Source organism: Mustela putorius, unplaced genomic scaffold (genome assembly GCF_011764305.1).
Source record: "Mustela putorius furo isolate JIRA1106 unplaced genomic scaffold, ASM1176430v1.1 tig00000743_pilon_pilon_pilon, whole genome shotgun sequence".
NCBI classification, from domain to species: domain Eukaryota; kingdom Metazoa; phylum Chordata; class Mammalia; order Carnivora; family Mustelidae; genus Mustela; species Mustela putorius.
Genome location: NW_025421464.1, coordinates 1,791,984 through 1,814,345, shown reverse-complemented (window position 1 = coordinate 1,814,345; position 22,362 = coordinate 1,791,984). Strand labels below are relative to the sequence as shown.

At 55.1% G+C, this 22,362-nt stretch overlaps 2 protein-coding genes across 7 annotated transcripts; both read left to right on the top strand.

Moving 5' to 3' along the window:
• The first annotated feature begins 1,138 nt into the window (after nt 1-1,138).
• Nucleotides 1,139-12,813, top strand: DUSP15 (dual specificity phosphatase 15). Of its 3 annotated transcripts, none has more exons than XM_045084037.1 (7): nt 1,139-1,508; nt 2,304-2,337; nt 3,913-3,995; nt 7,011-7,060; nt 7,949-8,023; nt 9,201-9,372; nt 10,124-12,813. In XM_045084037.1, exons 1-7 carry the CDS (start codon nt 1,269-1,271, stop codon nt 10,394-10,396), a joined length of 927 nt encoding a protein of 308 aa, XP_044939972.1. In that variant the 5' UTR covers nt 1,139-1,268; the 3' UTR covers nt 10,397-12,813. The 3 variants fall into 3 exon arrangements, with proteins under 3 accessions (XP_044939972.1, XP_004746726.1, XP_004746725.1); XM_004746669.3 differs by having other exon boundaries at nt 1,392-1,557; XM_004746668.3 differs by lacking the exons at nt 1,139-1,508; nt 2,304-2,337 and adding an exon at nt 3,556-3,692.
• A 92-nt stretch (nt 12,814-12,905) lies between these two features.
• On the top strand, nt 12,906-22,250 carry LOC101672778 (interferon regulatory factor 4). Of its 4 annotated transcripts, XM_004746671.3 has the most exons (8): nt 13,091-13,401; nt 17,279-17,468; nt 17,747-17,841; nt 18,785-18,896; nt 19,016-19,081; nt 19,971-20,339; nt 20,913-21,031; nt 21,261-22,250. In XM_004746671.3, exons 1-8 carry the CDS (start codon nt 13,228-13,230, stop codon nt 21,351-21,353), a joined length of 1,218 nt encoding a protein of 405 aa, XP_004746728.1. In that variant the 5' UTR covers nt 13,091-13,227; the 3' UTR covers nt 21,354-22,250. The 4 variants fall into 4 exon arrangements, 3 of the variants coding, with proteins under 3 accessions (XP_012908874.1, XP_012908875.1, XP_004746728.1); XR_001178542.2 differs by lacking the exon at nt 17,279-17,468 and having other exon boundaries at nt 12,906-13,401; nt 20,933-21,031; XM_013053420.2 differs by lacking the exon at nt 17,279-17,468 and having other exon boundaries at nt 12,906-13,401.
• The last annotated feature ends 112 nt before the right edge of the window (nt 22,251-22,362 follow it).

Sequence of the window (22,362 nt, the reverse complement as noted above, 5' to 3'; positions counted from 1 at the left end):
CAGGACCCTGAGATCATGACCTGAGCCGAAGGCAGCGGCTTAACCCACTGAGCCACCCAGACGCCCTCAGTAAGCTTTGTTGTAGAGAATCCTATGCACAGGGAGAGATGAGACAGGCAGCCCCAAGGATGCTGTGAATTTGAGGAAGAAAGAAATGCCAACAACAGTTTTTTCTCTCTCTCCAGTCCCTGCATTTCAAACCAGTTCTGTCAACGCTCTGTCCTGCTCTGTACCAACATTCCTCCCATGGTCACCTGCTACTGTAGATGCCAGATGGCGGGTGGCTGGAGGACCAGAGCTGGAGCTGCTGCTTCCATTTCAAACCCATAGGAGATGCCCCTTCTCAAGTATTTTATGATCTTCAGCTTGGGTCCTAGCAGCTAGAAAGGGCTCACCTCCACATTACTGGGACACACATGGCAGCTGGGAGCCAAGGAAAGCTGTCCAGGGTCACCAGCAGGTCAGAGGTGAACAGGACCTGGAACCTTTTCAGGTCCAGGACTCTGGCCTCTAACTACATCCTGTTGTAGTCTCCCTTATTCCAAGGGACTCAGGTGTCTGGAATCTTCCCCCTTGCCTCCCTCTCCTCACATTTGACCTCCGATCTCTTGAGGTCCCTTGAGGGCACTAATGCCAGGTCTCCCCAGAGCTGACCCAAATGGCGCCATCCGCATAGACGCCAACGCGGATGGTACGAATGGCTGGGAGGGAGGGAGGATGGATGGATGGATGAATGGATGGACCGAGGTAGGGATGAATGGGTGGACTGGAGGATGGGAGGGCAGATGGCCGCATGAGTGGGGGAGGAGGACGGCTGGCTGCTAGGACGCCCGCATGGGGACGGGGCGCGAGGGGGGGTGTGTGAGCAGGAGTAAGGATGTACCGAAGGAAGGAATTACCCACACAGTATCTGAAAACAGGGGGACCCATAGCGATCCAAGTCCAGCTCCCGTCACGTTTCTGCTAGGAAACCGCGGCCAGGCCGAGGGAGCCGGGCGCTCGGCCCCAGGGCCCGCAAGGCGGTCAGGGGCAGCGCCAGAGCTGGGATCCGAGTGGCTGCGCGGCCGGCCGGGGGCTCTTCCCGCCCCTGCGCCCACCCCCACCCCCCCGCGCCAGACGGTGCCAGGTGGGGGAGCGTCCCCGCCCCCACCTCCGGAGGTGGCGGCCCCACGCGGCCCAACAAGCTGCCGTTGTCCCGCGGGCCCCGGGCCCGGCACACTGGGGCTTTGTCCAGCCCCCCGCCGCGACCCACGGTGGGGGGGCCCCACATGACCGAGGGGGTAGGAGGAGCCTGCGGCGGCGGTAGCGGCGGCGGCGGCGGCGGCGGCGGCGGCGGCTCCTCCACCACCATTTCCCTCCCTGGCCAGGGGTCGGCGGGCGGTGGTGGCGGCGGCGGCGGCGGCGGCGGCGGCCGGGCAGGGGCCCCTGTTCCCCGCCAGGCTGCAGGCGCCCGGCCTGGGCCAGCAGGGCAGCTGCGACCCAAGCGCTCTCCGGGCGGCGAACTGGGGGTGCGCCCGGACCCCCGCCCCCGGGATCATGGGGAATGGCATGACCAAGGTAGGGGGGCGGGGATCGCGCAGCCCGCACCTGGCCGCCCCCAGCCCCGCCGGGGCTCAGGCTCCGCCTGGGTCGCTTTGCCCGCCTCTGACCTTCTGGCCCTCGCCCTGAGGCTCTGTGTGTCTAGATCTCTGTCTCCGGGTGACTCTCTGACCCTGCATCCCTGTGTCGCTCTGCTCACGTCTCTGTTTCTCTGGGTATCTCTGGCCTCGCTTTCCCTGTGTCTCTGTCTCTGCCTGTTTCTATGACTCTGTATTTCTTGTTGGGTCTTTTTGTGGTTCTCTGTCACTCCCACACTCTATGTCTCTGAGTCCCTTTCCCTGTCTCCAGGTGTCTCTGTCTTCCTCGTCTCTGATTGCTTGGACTCTCTCTGGTGCTGTTTCTCCATCCTTTCCCCTCTGCCTCTGCATGACCCTCCTTCTGTCCCTGCCTTCCCACCTCCCTCGGAACTCCCCACCACTCACCTGGCCAGTCCATCTCTCTCCCTGCCCCCCCCCACAGTGTGTTCCTCTCCCCTCCCTGCTTCAAGCTCTCACCCCTACCCAAGCTGGCCTCCCCTGGTGCCCCCCTCCTGTCCTCCCTAGTCCCACTCACAGAGTCCAGGTCCAGGAGGGGGAGGAGATTGCTGCCTGAGTCCTGAGGTCTAGACACCTGGACATGGGATGGAAATGGGCTGTGGGCCCCCAACTAGGTGATGGGAAGTTGTGCACCCCTATGCCACTGACCCCAGCCTGTCTCTCCTGTAGGTACTTCCTGGACTCTACCTCGGGAACTTCATTGGTGAGCACTGCCCACTCTGTCCCAAGGCTGTGGCACTCTGCCTGTCCAGGCCCGTGTCCACCATTCATGCTGTGGCCCACGCACCTTGGAAGCACTCAGGAATGGGGCCGGGGGCAGGGAAACAATGCCAGGCTGGGAGTGAGAAGGAGCTCATGAGGACTAAGGGTATGTGGGATAAGTGTCCCTAGTGCACAGGGCTCAAAACACCTGCCAGATGTCAGGCAAGTCTGCACCTGCTCTGAGCCCCAGCCTCTCTCCCAGCACATGACCCACTCACCTCTCCAGGCTCTTACAACCCTGAGGTTCCGGGTTGAGGTCTGTTCGGGGTGCTGCTTCTAGCTGGGAAACCAGGAACCTTACCCCTACAACCTTCTACACAGAGGGGAGGTTTCCAGAGACTGGATTGTACCCAGAAACTTGTTAGCGAGCACTGCCCATTCCATCCCAAAGCCATGGCCCTCTCCCTGTCACAGGCATGTGCTAAGAGACAGGCTAATTCTGAGACTCCACACTTTTCCACGTGGAGTCAGAGAAAGCTTCAGAGAGGAAGGGGCATCTGCACCAGGGCAGGGCTTTCCCCATCCATCCCTGCCTGCCTCCCCCCTGCTCTGGCATTGATGCCCCACTCTCGTGAATCTGATCTCCTCCTCCCTGGGAGCCACCTCCACTGTTCATTTCTGAGTATTGAGCTAAGGAAACTCTGGACCCTCTTGAAGTCTGTAGCCCCATGAGGGCAGGGGCCATGAAGTTGCCCATGAACCCCCCATGCCTAGCCAAGGCTGCACATAGTAAACACTCAGGAAATGTGTTGAATGAAGTAGACTTATGGAGAGAAAGGGGATATGTGTTATTTATTCTGATTCTAAAAGACCCCCATACACTGGAATTCCAGCCCCTAGAGACAGCCACTGATACAATGTGAGGTTTAGCCTTTGGTCGGTTTCCATATATCTTCGTGGATGCAGATGTAACATTTAAAACAAAAATGGAAGTCTACTCTGCACGCTGTTCAGTCACCTGTTTCCTATGTAATAATGCACTGTGGACATGCTCGCACATCAGCACAGAGAGGTCTTTTCTAGCCATCGGCTGCACAGTATTCAAGTATGGATACACCATTATTTATGTAGCTTTCTCAGGGTAGATGTGTAGGTTGTTCCCGCTTTTTAACAATTTCTCGTGTGTTTACTGTTATGAGCAGTACTGCAGAGAACATCTTCTACACACAGCTTCTGGGTGAGCAAACCTTTCTGCAGACAGGATTCCCGGCTCCATCAAGGATATGCCAGGAAAGGGTGTTTGCTATGGAAGGAACTCCAGGCGCAAGGCTGGGAAGAGGCTGTGGGCACCCATAAGTAGGTGCCCCAGCAACAAGACTGAAGCCTAGGGGTGCGGTGGGACCTGTCAGACCAGGAGCGGGAGGGGGCCAAGTAGCAGGGGGCTGGCAGAAGGTGGGACAAAGTGGAGAGGGAGAGGTGGGGAGGGGAGCTGGGCAGTGAGCTCCCACCTCTCTTGGCCATCAGGGACATGTGAGTCGCACCAACCAGACAGGCTCAGGCATTTCGTTTCTTTCAGATGCCAAAGACCCGGACCAGCTGGGCCGGAACAAGATCACACACATCATCTCTATCCACGAGTCACCCCAGCCTCTGCTGCAGGTACTCCTTACCCCTATCCTCTGGTGGTGTACAAGTGCAGAGGGGAGCTTCAGCTGCCCCCCCCCGCACCCATTTCTCAGGTACTTACTTTGTGCCAGGCTCTATACTGCCTCCCTGACCCATACTTGGCCATCCTGTTAAAAACTGCCTTGTTTTACATCAGCATCCTCATTTGATCCCTATTTGGCAACCGAGGTCCAGAAAGGTAAAGTAACTTGCCTAAGGTCACACAGCCAGGAAGCTAAGGAGCTAGGATTTGACGGTCTGAGCCCAGAGGCCTCACCCTGAACTTTAAAAAGGCCCCTTCACGGGCTTTCCATTGCCCAGATGAACTGATTACTACAAATGGATAGTTCTGTGTTCTGTGTCTTGTTGTGTAATCTTGGGCTGTGACTTTACCTGTCTGGGCCTCTGATCCCTCAGTCCGTCTGCCCCTAGAGGGGCTGCTGTGAGGATGCAAAGAGACTGTAGGATGGTGAAGACGCTTTGCACACAGTAAAGCATGGCCCCCACCAGAAGGGTTGGTGCTGGTTTTATGGGAATCCTGGAAAAGAGGGGGTAAGGTTGTTCTTTTTTGGTGGTGGGGGGAGTAAGGTTGTTCTAACCCAGAAAAGGAAAGTAGTAAATCCAGAACGCTTTCGTAATCATGGGCACAGGACTTCACCATTCTGAGCCTCAGTTGCCTGATTTATAAAATAGGAATTTTATAAATATTTATTTGAGAAAGAGAGAGAGGGAACGAGCAGGAGGGTAGTGGGAGAGAGAATCTCAAGTAGATTCTGCCTTGAGTGTGGAGCCTAATGTGGGACTCAATCTCACAACCCCGAGATCACGACCCGAGCAGAAACCAAGAGTCAGACACTCAACCAACTACATTACCCAGCCGCCCCTAAGATGGTGATTTTATAACAACACCTACCTTACTGAGTTGTTGAGCTCCACATAAAGGCCAACAAATTACAGCTGATCTAGCAAAGTTAATCATATTCTTATCCCATAAATAGAGCCCCTTCCTCCTTATCTATTAGAGTGTGTGTCACCCACTAAACGGGAATAACTGCAGGTGGAAAAAGGCTCTGGAGGTCTGAAATCCACACCAGATTTGCTGTGTGACCTCAGATAGGTTCCTTCCGCTCTCTGGGCCTTAGTTTCTCCACTGTCAGTGTTGATGGTCTCTAAGAGCAACCTCCAATAATCTGGGATTCTCAGTGCCATTCAAACAAGAAATTTCCAGGTCAATGGAGCCTGATTTTTGCAGGCTTGTTTTGGAGGATTTGGAGTATGCAGTCACTAGATTGCACAGGGAAGGCTTTCAAGTCATGAATAGATTGACTAATGAAATGACTGCTTGCCAGATAAGTCCCTACTCCAACAACCTTCCCTTCTTCCCACGGGCAGCCCTGCCTCCCCATCTATCAGTGAATTTACCAGTCAGGGTTTGATAATGCCAAACAATCCCAAGGCCAAATGTGTTGCAAAGTGAAACTGCAAACCTTGCAAAAGAGGCAGGATGGTGTGACCTTGGGGAAAGTGAGCCAGAGAAGGGCTAAAGCCATTAGCAAATGAGGACCTGGCCCGGGGTCCCTGGCCCTAGGGCTGGTGGCAGGCCTGACACTGGAAAAGAGTCATTTGAATATCAAAGGATTAAAAGAGGTCCTTGAGAAAAGTGATTCTTGAAACAGGAGCCCAAAGCATCCTAAGATCTTGTGTGAAGGTTAAGCACCAAGTAAAGGATGTCATAGCCAGTTTGTGGGAGAAATAATTCATCCCTTGATTATTTTAATAATTAGCACACAGTTTTATAGTCACAATTAATGAAGTAGAAACTTATTTTCATGGTTTTTGTTTCTTTTCAAGATAATGAAATTTATTTTTTTAAAGAATTTATTTATTTATTTGACAGAGAGAGATCACAAGTAGGCAGAGAGGCAGGCAGAGAGAGAGACAGAGAGAGGAGGAAGCACACTCTCCACTGAGCAGAGAGCCCGAATCGGGACTCGATCCCAGGACCCTGAGATCATGACCTGAGCCGAAGACAGAGGCTTAACCCACTGAGCCACCCAGGTGCCCCTATTTTTTTGATAAGACCTTTAAAAAACCTTTTTGGGGGGATGCCTGGGTGGCTTAGTAGGTTAAGCAGCTGCCTTTGGCTCGGGTCATGATCCCAGCATCCTGGGATTGAGCCCACCTTTGGGTTCCCTGCTCAACAGAGAGCCTGCTTCTCTCTCTCTCTCGCTCTGCTGCTCCCCCCCTGCTTGTGTGGCCTTTCCCTCTCTCTCTCTCTGTCAAGTAAATAAATAAAATATTTTTTAAAAAAAGAAAAGAAAAGAAAAAATAGAAAACTTCAAAAGAAAAAAAAAAAAAGAGTCAGCCTTTGGCTCAGGTCATGATCCCAGGGTCCTGGGATCAAGTCCCACTTGGGACTCCTTGTTCAGCAGGGAGCCTGCTTCTCCCTCTCCCTCTGCCTCCTGCTGCCCCTGCTTGTGCATGCTCTCTCACTCTGTCTCTATGACAAATAAATAAGTAAAATCTTAAAACGAAAAAAAAAAAAAACCACACCTTTTTCAATAAGTAATCTATCTCCAAATTCACATGGGGGTTCGAACTCACAATCCTGAGATCAAGAAGTGCATGCTCTATCAACCGAGCCAGCCAGGTGCCCCTGTTTTGCCCTTTTTTTGGTGTAATTTTGTAATCCTCATTTGGAGGAGAGTCACTGTTAGTGGCCCCTTCCTACCTATTAAATAAAAGATCCCTGAATTCTTTTTATCAAGTCCTTATGCCCAAATCACCTATGAGGTTAGGATACCAAATTCTCAGAAGGTTCTGGAACCGCAGACAGATAGAGCTGGCAGGCACTCAGGTGATATCTAGCCTCTTTGGATAGAGAGGGCAACAGTGGTTCAGAAAGGAACAGGACCTGGGCTGGGGTCATGAGGTGCTTGGGTGGCCCAGGCCAAGGCCAGCGGCACAGCCGAGGGCCCCCTACTGCCCAAGTGTGTTTTGTACTTGCAGGACATAACCTACCTTCGCATCCCTGTGGCAGACACCCCTGAGGTACCCATGTAAGTTCTCTGGAGACACCGAGAGAGGTGGTGGTGGTGGTTGGAGGGTGGGGGGTGGTCTGGGGGAGGACAGAGCAGACTCATGCCAGAAAGCTGTCCTGGAGAGCCTAGCACAAGTGCTCACTCACACCTCTCTTTGCCTCTGTCCCAGCTACACCCTTGCCTATGCCCTAGGCCAAGACCCTTAACCTCCCAGACCTCAGTGTCTTTAGCTGTGAGATGGGGAGAGTACTCTGCTTAAGGACGAGACGCCCAGCAGACTGGAAGGGGTCAGGCTCAGCCAGTTCCTGGCCCTGGAGTTTAAGACATCTGGGCTCCAGCCAGACTTTGCCATTTTTTTTGCTGTGTGACCTTGCACCAATCGCTTTCCCTCTCTGAGATCAGATGGTGCAGGCTGAGGATCCAAGACAGGGCCTGGCCTGTAATAGGGACTCAGAAAGCAGGATTTTTTGTGTGTGTTATGAGCTATAGTGCCTTCCCAGGCTGAGAGTGACCCAGACAGACACTCCTCCCAACCCATGGCTGAGCACCCTTGTCCCCAGGTGCCCTGCTTGCAGACCCCAGAGGAGTGGGACTCCTCTGTCTCCTCCCACATGTCCTTGAAAGACCAAGATAAAGCCTCCATGAAAACAGGATCCAGGGGACCCACAGGAGAGGTGCTCCTGCCTCTGTGATGGGATTTCTCATCATTGGCCGCTTTCACTACCTGAAATGTCCCCATTGTGGCTTCCCACAGCCTTGCACTTGCACTATCATACAGGCCCTGTTCGCTGCCTGGGCCGGGCGTCCTGAGGACCCTGGGCTCTTGACATCCCATCAGTGCAGTGGGGGACGACTCCTAGGAGACCTGCCCCCCAATGCTTGCTACCCTATTGCTTTCTTCTCTAGCAAAAAGCACTTCAAAGAATGTATCAACTTCATCCACTGTTGCCGCCTCAATGGGGGGAACTGCCTTGTGCACTGGTGAGTTACGAGAGGGATGAGGGGAGCAAGTAAGGGACTGTCCTCCATCACACCCAAGCACTCACACTATGGGGAATTAGGAACCTGGGGTAGACCTTCTCCAGCCTGTTGTCACGCATGACCGTCCACCATTCATCTGATGGAGGCTGGTCGGGGAGGGGCTCCAATCAGGGCTCTGTCCCTCACCAGCTGTGTGGCCAAGGCCAAAGTGCTGTTTCTCCCCGAGACTCTCACTTGCTCGTCTGTAAAATGGAGAAAAGACTGTTACCAGATGGGCTAACTGGAGGGAGTAGGTGAGGTCACGCAGGTGGTCCAGCATCCTCTGAGTGCTCTTGCTCCCTCTCCTCCCCTCCATGCTTTTGAGGAAATAGGGCTGAGCAGTGGGGGCCCCCCGGCTGGGAGACAGGGACTCATCCCAGTTGATATCATTCATCCCATAACTTCCCACTGAGCACCTAGCCTATGCTGGGTTCAGGGCGGCTCTCTCTCAGAGCCCTTGCCCTAAGAACAGCTCCTCCAGCCTGTCACCCTCTGCCCCTGCTTGCCCCACTCCAGCTGCACTGACCACCTCCCCACACTTCAAATCGTCCAACTCCCACCTCGTGGGCTTCATACACTGCCCAGAACATTCTTAACTGGCCCTTACCCACCTTTTAGGACTCAGCTTGATGTCACTTCTTCGGAAACCCCTTCCCTAATCCCTCCCCAACCCCTCCACTACATTAAAACCTTTTCCTATCTGATCCCTTAGCCCCTGGACTCCTCATTGGAGCAGTTATCCCTACCTGAAATTGTTTCCCTGGTTAGTGGCCTTCTCTCCCAACCCTCCTGTAAGCCCCGGGACAGACCGTGTTTGTTTTATTCCCCACCATATCCACGGTACCTGACAAATAACAGATGGTCAGGAAACATTTGCTGAATGAATGAATGAAGTGATTTCACCACTCAGGCCTCTGATGTGGGGGAGTGCCCAGGGGATACTCCAGGCAGAAGGAACAGCATGGGCAAAGGAAGTGGGAAAACAGGTCCTGGCAGGCTCTTTGGGATGGGAGCTCAGAGGCAAGGGTGAGAATGAGGGTGGGTGGGAGAGCTGAGGTGGGGAGGGGGTGGCTGGGAGCAGGGCATGGAAGAGATTGGGCCTTACCTGAAGCCTGGGGGTGGGGGGTGGGTATCCCAGCTTTGCAGGCATCTCCCGCAGCACCACCATCGTGACGGCCTATGTGATGACTGTGACGGGGCTAGGCTGGCGGGACGTGCTTGAAGCCATCAAGGCCACCCGGCCTATCGCCAACCCCAACCCAGGCTTTAGGCAGCAGCTCGAAGAGTTTGGCTGGGGCAGTTCCCGGAAGGTAGGGGCTGGGGCAGAGGCAGGAGCTGGGCAGAAGCTGGGCAGGGCTGGGAGACTGCTTCCCGCTTGAGCGGAGCACTGATGGGAAAGAAGTTAGCCTGTGCTTCAGACCTGACAGGAGATTTTCTGGGGTCTCGAACTCGCGACCCCTGAGCTAATCTAGCCTCTAGGTGTATTTTGTTTGGTCAGCCAGATGTTTTCTTCGCCTTTTTAGTTTAGTATTTGGATGCCTTTGGGCTAGACTATGGACCCTTCAGTTTGACCAGGTCCCAGCACTGCCTTCTCTATCTGCCTGGAACTTGGAGGCATTTGAATGCTCGACCCCTTTGGGGAGAGATGTCCATTCCCTTTCTCCGCCCCTGGGTCTCTGATAAAGCCAAAACCTCTCTTTCTTTTATACCCACTGGGCGGATAGCCAAGAGGCCAGTGTGGAGGGGGTTGCTGCTCTGGGAAGAGGACTCAGGTGGTCCCCACTGGGCCCAGGGGCGGGCGTCGCTTTAGCAGGTCTGGAAGATGGAGTGTCCGAGGGGAAGTGTGGTCCAGGAGAGGGAAGAGACTTAGAGGAGGAGGGGGCTCGATGCGGGCGAGGGAAACTCTGAGGAGAAGGGGAGAGGATGCTCAGGAAGGGGAGGGGCCTAGCGAGGGGTCCGGAGCTCGCAGACCGGCGGAAGCGACGAGGACCGGGGAGGGGACTGGCCGGCAGCCCGGCACCGACCGACCCCGGCTCCCTCTTCCTCCCCCCCACCCCCCAGCTCCGCCGGCAGCTGGAGGAGCGCTTCGGAGAGAGCCCTTTCCGCGACGAGGAGGAGGTGCGCGCGCTGCTGCCGCTGTGCGCGCGCTGCCGCCAGGGCCCCGCGCCCGCGCCCGCGGCCCCCGCGCCGCACTCGGCAGTCTCCGAGGGAACCCTGCAGCGCCTGGTACCGCGGCCGCCCCGGGAGGCCCACCGGCCGCTGCCCCTGCTGGCACGCGTCAAGCAGACTTTCTCTTGCCTCCCGCGGTGTCTGTCCCGGAAAGGCGGCAAGTGAGGATCCCAGCTCGCCCTGGCGCCCCTCTTCCTAACGACCGGTCCCCTTCGGGGCTGTTTGGGCCTCCCGCGGCCTCCAGAACGGGCCCAGAGCCTGTGGGAGCCCCGCGGAGCCCCGAGCCCTGCCCCTGCCCCTGATACCCGCCCTGCTTGTCTGCGTCTGCAGTCTGTGTGTCCTCCATCCGTGCGTCTCTGTGTCTAAGCCGGCCTGCTGCAGCCACTTGGTGCCTTAGTCCTTGGGCTGGGGGGAGGGGGCACCCAGGCCTCCACCCTTAAAGGCAGCGGGAGTGGGAGTGGGTGGGGGTGGGGGGGGTTGGATGGGCCTGGAGGATATTAAAGAGACACAGAAGCTGTCTGTCTGAGCTCCTCCTAGTCATTCAGCAAGGGGCCTGGATGCAGGACTGCGTGGGGCTGGAGCCTGCAGGACACAGGGATGGCAGGGGGCCGGCATCCCCAAGGGTCTGGAGGAGCCCACCACCTCCTCAAAATCACTCTGGGCAGGGCTGAATTCCTGGACTCCGGTTCACTGCCTGACCACCCCCACCCAGTCTCTCCCTGAAGCCCTGGTTTCCTGAAAAGGCCTCTGAATCCCTCCTTCTCTCTGAACCCTTTTGCCCTCTAAGCTCTTCTCCATGTCACCAGCTCCCTCCTCTTCTCTACTCACAAATACTAGGTAGTAAGCTGTCCAAATAGTGCCTCCTTCATGCCTGACTTTTTAAATGCATGAATTCACTTCATCTCTGGGAGGAAACTGAGGCTCAGAAAGGTAGGCAGCTTGCCTGAGGACAGCTGGAGTAGGGGAGGCTGGATTTGAACCTAGGCAGTCTGTGTCCCATGGTGGCTGTTAAGAAGTAGTTCCTTGGTGACCGTTTAATCGGATTATTACGGGCCTTTTGGTGGTGACTTATATAAAGTTCTTTATATATTTTGCATATTAACTCCTTATTGGATGTTTCATTTGCAAATACCTTCTCCCACTGAAGACCCTTTTCACCTAGAGCTTAAAGGCCAGGGGGCAGCCACTGAGGAGGGAAGGAAGGCCTCGGGGCAACCCCAGCAAGCAGCAAATGGACTCAAGTTGAACAGAGGTCATCCGAGCTGAGTTTTCTGAACTAAAAGTAACTTGGGAGTTGAGAGGGGTCTGAAAAAACTCCAATCTAATAGCCACCTGGCTGGGGTCCCTGTTATGCACCAAGTACCATGTTCAGGGCTGTGGGGGAAGCCCAGATTCCAGTATTGGGGGTGAGAGGATGGATGAAATAATCCTCATCTGCTGCCCAGCCTCCTCAGGAAACCGAGGTTGATGTCCGAGGTCACCAGCTGGCAAGTGGTGGGGCTGGGATTCTAATCCAGGCAGTCTGGCTGGAAAGTCAAGGGAACCCCATCCTCCTAATCACTATTGACTCTGCCACCCAGAAAAATGAAAAGATTATCTGACACACTTAACAATCCCACTTTGATGTAATTATTACACTTGGATTTGATCCTATGAAATGCTTTGCCTCCCACACCCCCACACCCCACCCCCGAGCCCTACAATTGGGTCTGAATTATGTCTATAACTGTAGAGGGGTCAGAACTTAGTGGCTGCTGGGTTGGGAGAACAGAGGGTGGAGAGCACGAAGAAGATGCCCCCGACACATGCACAAGGAGGACAGTACTTCCAGCTTCTGGTCAACGCTGACCAGGCATCCAGCTCTGTGCTCATTCGGAGTTTTAGTTTCCCCATGTACACAACAAAGGGTAGAGCAGTCTGAGCTACTTGACCTCTTTCAAACTGCAAACTCTCTTTGACAGTTAAATGAAAGATACAAACCATAGAAAAATGTATAGACATGAAAAAAATTTGTATATACTTTCTGTGGGGAGTAGGTGTCCCTAAACCCCAGATGTAAGCTGTTGGGAGATAGTGGGGGACACTGTGTAGTGTCCTGGGCTTTGGGGACAGAGAGACATAGGTTCAGGTTCTGACTGCCTCCAAGTACTAGCTCTATGACCTTGTTACAGGGCTTTAACCTCTCTGAGCCTTATTCTTCTTACTAATAAAAGGGGTAGACTCTTCTCACATGTTGTGATGAGAACCCACTGACACCCTGCAGGAAAGGCTTTGGCCACGACCACACCCTAGTGAGCCATCAATGGATGAGGACTCCCAATATTTAAGGAAGTATTTCTTCAAGTGTGGCTCATGGACCACCTGGATCAGAATCCCACGGGAGAACTGGTTAAATACAGATTACTGGTTTCTTGCAGGTCTGGTATGGAAGCGAAGAGTGTACAGTTTAAACTAGTCTCTGCCTCCCAATTCTGATGGGAGTTAGTCTAAGAAGCACTATGGCTTTTACCTGTACAGTCCAGGCGCTGAAGAGAGAACTGTGACTTCCCCATAGGCTGGGAAGCACAGAGAACAGGTGCACCGGTGGCGCAAGGGACGCTTCTGGGTGACCGCCGGGGCCCCTCTACAGGGACGGACAGATCCCTGGCTACCCTCCCCGTACAGTCCAATGGGTACCCTCTAATGGGTCATGGAGTCCCACCGTGCCTCTAACTGGCCCCTCTGTGCGGCGCGACACCCTCCGGGCCAGGATACCACAAAGAGCGAAGGGATAGGGCCTCCCAAGTCAAGGGGACAGAAAAGAAAGCGAAACTCGCGCATCCAGAACTTTCGCTTTCGCCGCTTCCGCGCACCATCCAGGCGGCTTCGAGATTCCCTGTCGCGCCGGGGTCCCAGCCGCCGCGCGCCCCAGACCTGGCCGCTGGCGCCCTGCATTCCGGACGGCCGGCGACCCCTGGCGGAGGGAGGCAGGGAAGGTCCCCGACGGCAGGAGACCGATGGCGGGGGCCGGGGGTCCCCTGCGCCTCCGCGACTGGCTGGTGGCGCAGATCGAGAGTGGGCGCTACGCGGGGTTGTGCTGGGAGGACGCAGACAAGACCCTCTTCCGTATCCCCTGGAAGCACGCGGCCCGGCAGGGCTACCGGGCGCAGCAGGACGCGGCGCTCTTCAGGGTAAGGGGGCGGGAGCGGCGGGACGCCGGGGCTGACCCGCGCGCTGTGTGACCTGGGGCCACCCGCTCGCCCCTTAGCCCCAGCGGTCTCTAGGTTGCGGAGCGTGTTGTGCATATACGGGAGACATATACGGGGAACAACCAGCCAAAGGTGCGATAGGAGCACCATCTGGACTCCCGGGGCCTCTCCTCCCTCCTCCCCTCCCCCTCCCCCGGAAACTGGACGCCAATGACAGGATTCCCACAACCTCCCCCCTACCCCGAAAGCGCCCACCCCAGCGGCCTGGGAACGTGTTCTGTGCTTCCCCACACCAGCCCTTTTCAGGGACCTCCTCCTCTGGGGATGCCCTCCCTTGACTCAGTCCTCATTGACTTCAAACTCCTTCTCTTCAACACTGAAATGCTGGAATCTCTCCCCTGAGTAATAAGCAACCAACTGCCATCAGCCCTCTCCCCCCTCCTCCCCCCCCCCACCGCAAACACCACAGCGCCCCCCAGCTCCCACTTCTCGGGCCTCCCCTCTCCTTTCACAGGCGGAAGGGCCTGGTCATCAGCTCTGTCACTCCTAGCCCCCAGTTCCTGACCACCACCACCCCCACCCCCCCACCCCCGCCCCAGCCCTCCTCTGGCTTCTGTCCTTCCTGCTAACATCACTAGTTGCCAGATCCAAAGATCCCATCACTGTCATCCTTGACCCCTGGATGGGTCTGGGCCTGGTGGACCCTTCCTTCTTGAAACACTCTTACTTGGTTTCCAGAATCTTCCCCCACCAGCACTCCAGCTCCATTTTCCTCCTACCCTGCTGCCCCTCCCTTTCTCAGCTTGCCCCCTCCTCCCCTCCTCTTTGGGTGCTCTCAGCACTGCTCCAGGATCCCGCCCCCCATAGCTTACTCCATCTTCCAGGGCCTCTGCATGAGCCCCACAGTTCCCAGCCTCCCCTCCAGGCCCCAAGCCTGCTGGTCTAAAGGCCCCAGAACTCTCCAACTCAGCACCTTGTCAGTACCACACTTAACATCTCCCCTTGACAAACTTGTGTGTGTCCCCAAATGGAGGATGGCACCGATTGTCACCCAGACCCCAGGGGCCAGGCACCTGAACCCTGGCCTCTTCCCTGACTTCCAGTCTTGTTCCACTGTGTCCCCAAGGCCTGCAGGATCTCCCTATGGAAGCTTTTCTACAGTCCATCTGCTTGGACCCATTCCCACCATCTCTCACCAGGACAATCCCAGTGACCTCACAGAGCGCCACGCTTCCCCATGCCCCTTACTCCCCTGCTTCGGTCTTCCAGAGAGATCTTCCTAAATGTAAATCTTGCCTTCACACTTCCCTACTCAGAATCCTTCTTTGGCTCCCCCTTGCCCTTGTGAAAAAGTTACAACTTTTTACCAAGACGTCAGAGCAGTGTGTGAACTGCTCCTCCCTGGCCTCATCTCTCCCCACCCTTCCCTTCCCTGGCTTTAGACCGGACCTGACAGTTCTTTCAGTTTCTAAATGCTTCACATCTCTCTCACTGTTAGACCTTTGCACTTGCTGTCCCCCTGCCTGGATATCCTCTCCTCTTCACCTTGACCTGGCCAACTGCCATCATGCTCAGGTGAAATGTCTCCTAGGGAGCCTTCCTTAATGCATTCATTGGTCGAATGCATTTATTAAGCTCCAACTCGGTGCTTTTCCTAGGCCATCCCTGATTCCTTCTGTTTCCTCCATTGGAACAACTTCCCCCACAACACACTGCCTCCGGCTACCCAAGTGTCGAGGGTCGTGTCACTGAGCTCAGGGCAAGGCCCACAGAAGACACTCAGTGAGCATTGAACAGTGGGTTACATGGCCTGTCCCTTAGGATGGCGAGCTGTTCAGAGGAAGGAGAGAATGCAGAATGCAGAGAAGGAGAAGCAGACTCCCTGCTGAGCAAGGAGCCCGAAGCAGGACTTGATCCCAGGACCCTGTGCCGAAGGCAGACGCTCAACTGACTGAGCCACCCAGGCATCCCGCTGGGAGTGTTCTCTGTAACATCTAATCTGTTGCTCCTGGATGCTTCTAGATGCTGCATAGACTCTATAGTGGGCATCCATGACACACACACATCCCTATCCACTTTCACAGGGATGGACACAGGTTTGCTCTCCAGCACCAAAAGCAATGTTAGAGTAAATATCTTGCCTTGCCCTGCCCACGCCCCCAATGAGCCTTCGTGAGAATTCCTTTGGAATTGGAACTTCTGCTCACAGGGTATATCTAGACTTATTTTGACAAGACATGCCTGATTACCACCCAAAATCTCTGTACCATCCCATGCCCACCAACTGTGGCCACACCCCACCACCTCCCAGCATTATCCAACTCACAAAATATTTTGTTGGCTTAAAGGTGATAGCTCACTTTTTCTTTTTAAATCTAAGTAGGTTCCATACATGGGGTTTGAATTCACAACCCTGAGATCAAGACCTGAGCTAAGATCAAGAGTCAGGCACCTAACTGACCAAGCCACCCAAGCATCCCAATAGCTCACATTTTTATTCTGACACTAATGAGTTTAAGTACATTCTCATATGTTTGTGGCCTTCTGGCTTCCTCCTGCCTAAACCACCTGTTCTTGCCCTTTGATAAGAATTTTTTTTTAGGGGCGCCTGGGTGGCTCAGTGGGTTAAAGCCTCTGCCTTCAGCTCGGGTCATGATCCCAGGGTCCTGGGATGGAGCCCCACATTGGGCTCTCTGCTCAGCAGGGAGCCTGCTTCCCTTCCTCTCTCTCTGCCTGTCTCTCTGCCTACTTGTGATCTCTGTCAAATTAATAAATAAAATCTTTAAAAAAAGAGAGAGACTTTTTTTTTTAAAGATTTTATTTATTTACTTGACAGAGAGAGACAGAGCACAAGCAGGGGGAGCAGCAGGTAGAGGGCGAAGGAGAAGCAGGCTCCCCAGCTGAGCAGGGAGCCCGACGTGGGGCTCGATCCTAGGATCCTGGGATCCCCAGGCACCCCGATAAGAATTTTTTCTTTAGGGGATGCTCTCTGTTTCCTGTTGGTTTGCAAAGTTCCGTGTATGTTCTAAAATTAGCCCCTTGCTGATTTCAGACACTGTCATTATTTTGCTTTGTCCTTGGGGGTGGTCAGGAAGGCATTCTGTCCCCCTGGAGGTGTTTCCCCTCCTTATCTCCCATTAGCTTCCACTTTTATCTCTCACCTTTGGCTTTGAAATCATATGGAGTCCACTTTGTATGGGGCAATAGGTCAGGATTTAATTTTTTAGTTCTCCAGATAGAAAATCATGCCATTATTTTCCATCCCATCATCCTATTTTTTTAATTTTTTAAAATTAAAAAAAAATTATTTTTTTTAAAGATTTTATTTATTTATTTGACAGTCAAAGATCACAAGTAGACAGAGAGGCAGGCAGAGAGAAAAGGGGAAGCAGGCTCCCCGCTGAGCAGAAAGTCCGATGCGGGGCTGGATCCCAGGACCCTGGGATCATGACCTGAGCTGAAGGCAGGGGCTTTAACCCACTGAGCCACCCAAGTGCGCCCCATCATCCTATTTTTAAAAAATTGATCATAATTCACAACTTGAAATATAATTATTTCCAGTTAGCTGTTCCCAGCTGTTTTCTCTCATTAGATTTGAGTTTCGGGAGAGCAGGGACCATGTCTGTCTTGTTCCCCATTTGGTCCCCTGCCCCTGCCTGGGGCCTGGCACACAGTAGGAGCTCGAGGAATATGGTTGGATGGAGGGAGGGAAGAACAGAGAAAAGGCTGAAGGGGCAGAGGGACAGAGGCCTGGAGGGAGAGAGAGAAGAGTGAGAGGCAAGGTAGGCCCCCCTTCCTCTGGATGGCACCAGCCCCTCTCCCAGGGTACCCCTCCCCAAGTGCCCCTGCTCATCCCCAGGCCTGGGCCATACACAAGGGCAAACACCTAGAGGGCATCGACAAGGAGGACCCCCCCACCTGGAAGACCAGACTCCGCTGTGCTCTCAACAAAAGTGCTGACTTCTGTGAGGTGCGTGAGCGCAGCCATCGGGACAGCTCCAGCCCCTACAAGGTCTACAGGATCGTGGCCCACGGTGCCCATGGCCCAGGTACCATCCTGCCCCTGGCGGTAGTGGCTGAGGATGGCTCTCTGGGCAATAAGGACCTCACGTTGCCCATCTGTAATGGGGGGCTTAGTAAGCTTAAACTCATGGGCTGGTAAACACAGAAGGACCTGCAGACATTCAGTTTATCTTCCCAGTAGAAAAAGAGGAAACTGAGGCCGGGAGAGAGGTGGGCCCCGCCTGAGATCATGCCGTGGTCCTCGTGTGGGATCACCTCTGTTGGGGGGCTCAGGAAACAACAGCCTGCCTCTTGCTCCATCCAGGTGCCAGAGCTTGTGCTCCCCCTAAAAAGAACATTCCACGGAAGCAGCAGGAGCCCCCTGGAGAAGTGACTGAGCTGGCCTGCGGGACAGACCAGGTCAGTTGTCCTTCAAGCCCTCTGCAGTCTTGCCAGCTCTGTCACCTCTCCCCTGAACTGCCCTCGGTGTTCTCTGGCACTGTCATGTGGCCTGTCCTCTCCCCCAGCTGCGCTCCTTCCCTATCTGCCCCTTCCTCCAGCCATGTCCCTCCCGCCAGCTCCACCTCTTCTTACCTGGGCCCCACCTGCCCCACCATCTTCAGCTCCGCCTCCTGTTCCCTTTGCCTCCATCATCTCTGGGTCCCCCTGTTCTCTCGTCCTCCACCGTCTTCAGCTCCATCACCCTCTGCAATCTCTTCCCTGACATTCACCCCTGGCCCCTGTCATCATCGGGTCCACCACTCTGTCCCCATCAGATGCAGTTCCGGCTCTGCATTTCCCTCCCCTTCAACCCTTCCAGCCCTCTTGCTGTTGCCATCACCCCATCACTCTGTCTGGATCGCCCCCATTATCACCAACCCCCCTACCATCTGTGCTTCATTGCTGTGTCCCCACTCCCCCACCAGCCTGGTCCAATCCACTGTCCCTAGTGTCTTCTTCACCATGCATTCCATGTAATGTCTCCCATCTCTGTCACTTCTATCCCCCCCACCTCTATCACCTCTGTCCCATGTCTATCATCTCTATCACTTCTGTCACCATTCTATCACCTCTGTTCCCCAACTCTATCTCCTCTGGCCCCCATCTGCTCATTTGCTCCTTAACTCTTCTCCCCCAGCACAGTGAGCTTCATCTCCGACCCCATAACCTCCAACAACTCCATCAACCCTTTACCTCTATGAGGAACAGGGTCTTGAGCTCTGAAACCTCAAAGTCTCTATCGATCCCAACTGGCCTACAGTCTGCCCAGACTTCCCTCTGCCTTAGTGAGGACAGTCTGGGAACACCTGTGGCCCACAGTCATAACCCTCCCACCCTCATAACCCTCTCTTCCAATGGCCAGGATGATTCCAGATCAACCACAGAGGATAAGGACACCAAGCAAGCCCCCAGGCAGACCCAGCAGGGCTCCCTGCCACCAGCGGCTCGGCTCCCAGCCCCTCTGGCTGACCACAGTAAGGAGCGGATCTCCTCAACCAATCCTGCCTCCTCTCTGTCCTCCTGTAGGACCTTGAGCTGGGGATCAAGAGACTCAGGGTGAGGTGGTGCCTGACATCTTCCCCTTCTTCCCTAGGGTACCAGGCACAGGACCCTACACACCACTGGAGCCCCTTGCTCTCTGAGGACTTCAGCAACCCTGGTAAAAAATCTCAAGGCCCTCCCCTCTGACCAGTGTGCAGAACTTGGGAGAGCCAGAGGTCAGGGCCAGCTACCCTGTGTCTTTCCCCAAAAGTACCCAGCCCCAATAACAACAGCAGCTAACATTTATCGAGGACTTAGATTATGTCAGGTATCTTTCAAAGCTCTCCCTGCTGCCCTGTGAGATAGATACTGCCATCATACCCACTTCGTACTTACAGAAACCCGGCACAGAGGTTAAGAACCTGGCCCCAAATCACACAGTTGGTAGCCCTGGGAAAGTTACTAGTGGGTCACAGCTCCTAACTGGCAGTGAGACATCAGTCTCCAAGGGCCTGGCTGCAGAGCCCCCAGCTCTAACTGCTGAGTGTCCTGCTTGCCCCTCACATGGACCGTACTGTGTTGTTGTTAACATCAGCATTAAAATATTTGCTGGGAAGCAGGGACACCTGGGTGGCTCAGTTGGTTAAGCTGCTGCCTTCGGCTCCTGGGATGGAGTCCTGCATTGGGCTCCTTGCAGGGAGCCTGCTTCTTTCTGCCACTCTTCCTGCTTGTGTGGCCGCTCTCCCTCTGACAAATAAATAGATAAAATCTTTTTTAAAAAAATATTCGCTGGGAAGGAGCCCCTAGAATCCCAGAGGTTAGGACAGGCCCTAAGGGTGGTCCCAGACCCTATGCTTTTGACCACAGAGCTCAGCTACCAGTTCATTTATACCGGAAGCTGCTGCTATTTACTACTGGCATTGGCGCTACTACGAGAATTAGAGAATTATTGTTCATCTGAAGGAAGCCCCCAAAACTCCTGAGTCGGGGGCAGGCAGGACCTGGGTGGGGAGAGGTCAGTGCTGGGGCTGCCATCCCCGGGCGCACCCCCTCTCCCCGCCCCGCAGATTGCTGGCTGCACGTGCGGCTGTTCTACCGCGGGAAGCTGGTGCTCGAAACCACCACGCGCGTGGCCGAGGGCTGCCGCCTGAGCCCCCAGGAGGTCACTGCAGCGGAAGGCCTGCTGGGACCGCCAAGATGCATGGCGCAGGTGTGCTTCCCGGAGCCGCCCCCCGGCGCCCGCGTGCTGGAGCGCTTGCTGCGGCACCTGGAGCGGGGCGTGCTGCTGTGGGTGGCCCCCGAGGGCGTGTTCGCCAAGCGCCTGTGCCGGGGCCGCGTGTACTGGCGCGGCCCGCTCGCCCCGCATCGCGCGCAGCCCAACAAACTGGAGCGTGAGCACACCTGCCAGCTGCTGGACACGCTACTCTTCCTCGAGGGTAAGAGCACGACGGTGGGGCCGCTGGCAGCGTGGGACAGAGTGGCTGGGCGCGAGGGGAGTGGGCAAAGGCACGGGAACAGAGAAGTGGGGTCCATGAGATGTGAGCGCCAGGGAACAGGCTTATGGATTCTGGGTTTGGGGTGGACGTTGAAACAAAAGATGTGACACACGAGCCCCAGGAGAGGGAAGGAATACGGGTGTCAGGGGACCTGGGCACGATATAGACAGACTTATGGGGAGGGTAGGCATGGGGCAGGGTTGGGGCATAAAACTTGGGATGCTAAGCATAAGCTGGGCATTAGGGCACTGGGCACTCAATAAGTATAGGTGAATGGCAATGGGCTTGAGGTGGGAATAAATATGTGGCGGTGAGCACAGGAGCACCAGGCACAGGGGATGCACCCTAGAAGTGGACACAGATGTGAAACATGAGACAGGCATAGGGATGTGGAAGTGGGCATAAGGCATGGACACACAATGGGGATGTGGCCTTATCGGACATGGGCATGGGATAGAAGCACAAGGTGGGCACCAGCTAGGATTCCCAAGCCCCCAATCTTGGTGCCCATAGAATTGCGCGCCCACCTTCAGGACGGTCACCAGGAGCCCGAGTACCAAATCCGTCTGTGCTTTGGTGAGGAGTACCCAGGGCCGCCAGATCAGCCGGAGGAGCGGCTCATCATGGCCCATGTGAGTCACCTCCCACTCCAGTGAAGAGTCACACCTTCCAGTCACCACTAGCAGCCCCTTACTGACTAGCTCCAGTCCCCAGCTCCTGACCCTATGACCCTCTGGTCTGTAGGACCCTGCACATAAAGTGCCTGTGGGGTGGGACTGTCACCAAGTGGTGACTGCCCACCAGAACATAGGGGGCGCTAACTGAGAGAGTTAGCTCATTGCCCTACCCCCACCCCCACAGGTGGAGCCAGTCTTCGCCAGGGAGCTCTTCCTGCACTGGAAGCGCCACTACAGTGGTGTCCCAGCAGCACCGATGGTGTCCCTCACCTGCTGACACAGCTGAGTCAGCAGTGAAGGGTCACTTGCTCCTCTCCTGTCGTCCCAAGTCAGCCTTCCTCCCGTGGGTGCGGACCCTACTGCAAACCTGCCCAAATTGCCAGTGGTCTTGGGGCTGCCGCCTACCCATCGGCCGGTCAGTGGGAACAGTGGAAGCGGATCCACGCCCTTCAACCTCGCAGGGGCAGAGATGCAGCCCCCCACCCCTACCCCCCAGCACAGCGCGTGGGCAGAGGCCTTGCAGCTGGGCCGGGAAGCTTGACCTTGAGGTTCTGGAAACAGCAATTAGGACAGAAACAAAACCTCATAGCTCGGGGAGAACCCAGCAGGTCTGTGGTGGTATACTTGAGAGCCCACTTACCTGCAACTGATGCATTATAAGGTTTGCTTAAAGCTGGGTTTACCGATAATTAGATCCTCAGGGATTAGAGTGAAGCCAGACAGTAACAGAAATGCCTGGCTTCTGAGGGGCTCTGAGTTTCCAGACCCTTCCTCCCACCTGCCACTAGTCTCTGTTCTTATGTGGGCAGGAAGGGATCTCAAAGCAGAAATTTGGCCTGAACTGGGGACTTGGGGGGTTGATAACTGAACCACCAATACCAGTGGATACTGTGTTTGGAGGAACTGAGGCTGACCCCCAAACACAGCCGTAGGGCAGAAGCTAAGGGCAGAAGCAGGGGTCCAGACCCTCCCCAGGCTCCACTGATCATTGTAAACTGCAAGCTGTAGGGAGTCCTTGAGAATTGGGAGGGCGCCTCTTCAACCACGGTGGAGCCAGCTGACCCTGCCTTGGCGGAAAAGTCACTGTGTCCTGCCCCAGATATCAGACCTTGTTTCTGGTTCTGATTTCTGACTTTTTAAATAAGGTTTCTCCTACAGATGGCAACATAATGAATCTCTTCTAGTGATACATTAATATGCTTTTATGGTGGGGGGGGCGTATGCTTCGACGAAGGGCAGAAGTCAATCAGATCACTGTTTCTTATTCAGCAAATGTTGACTGAGCA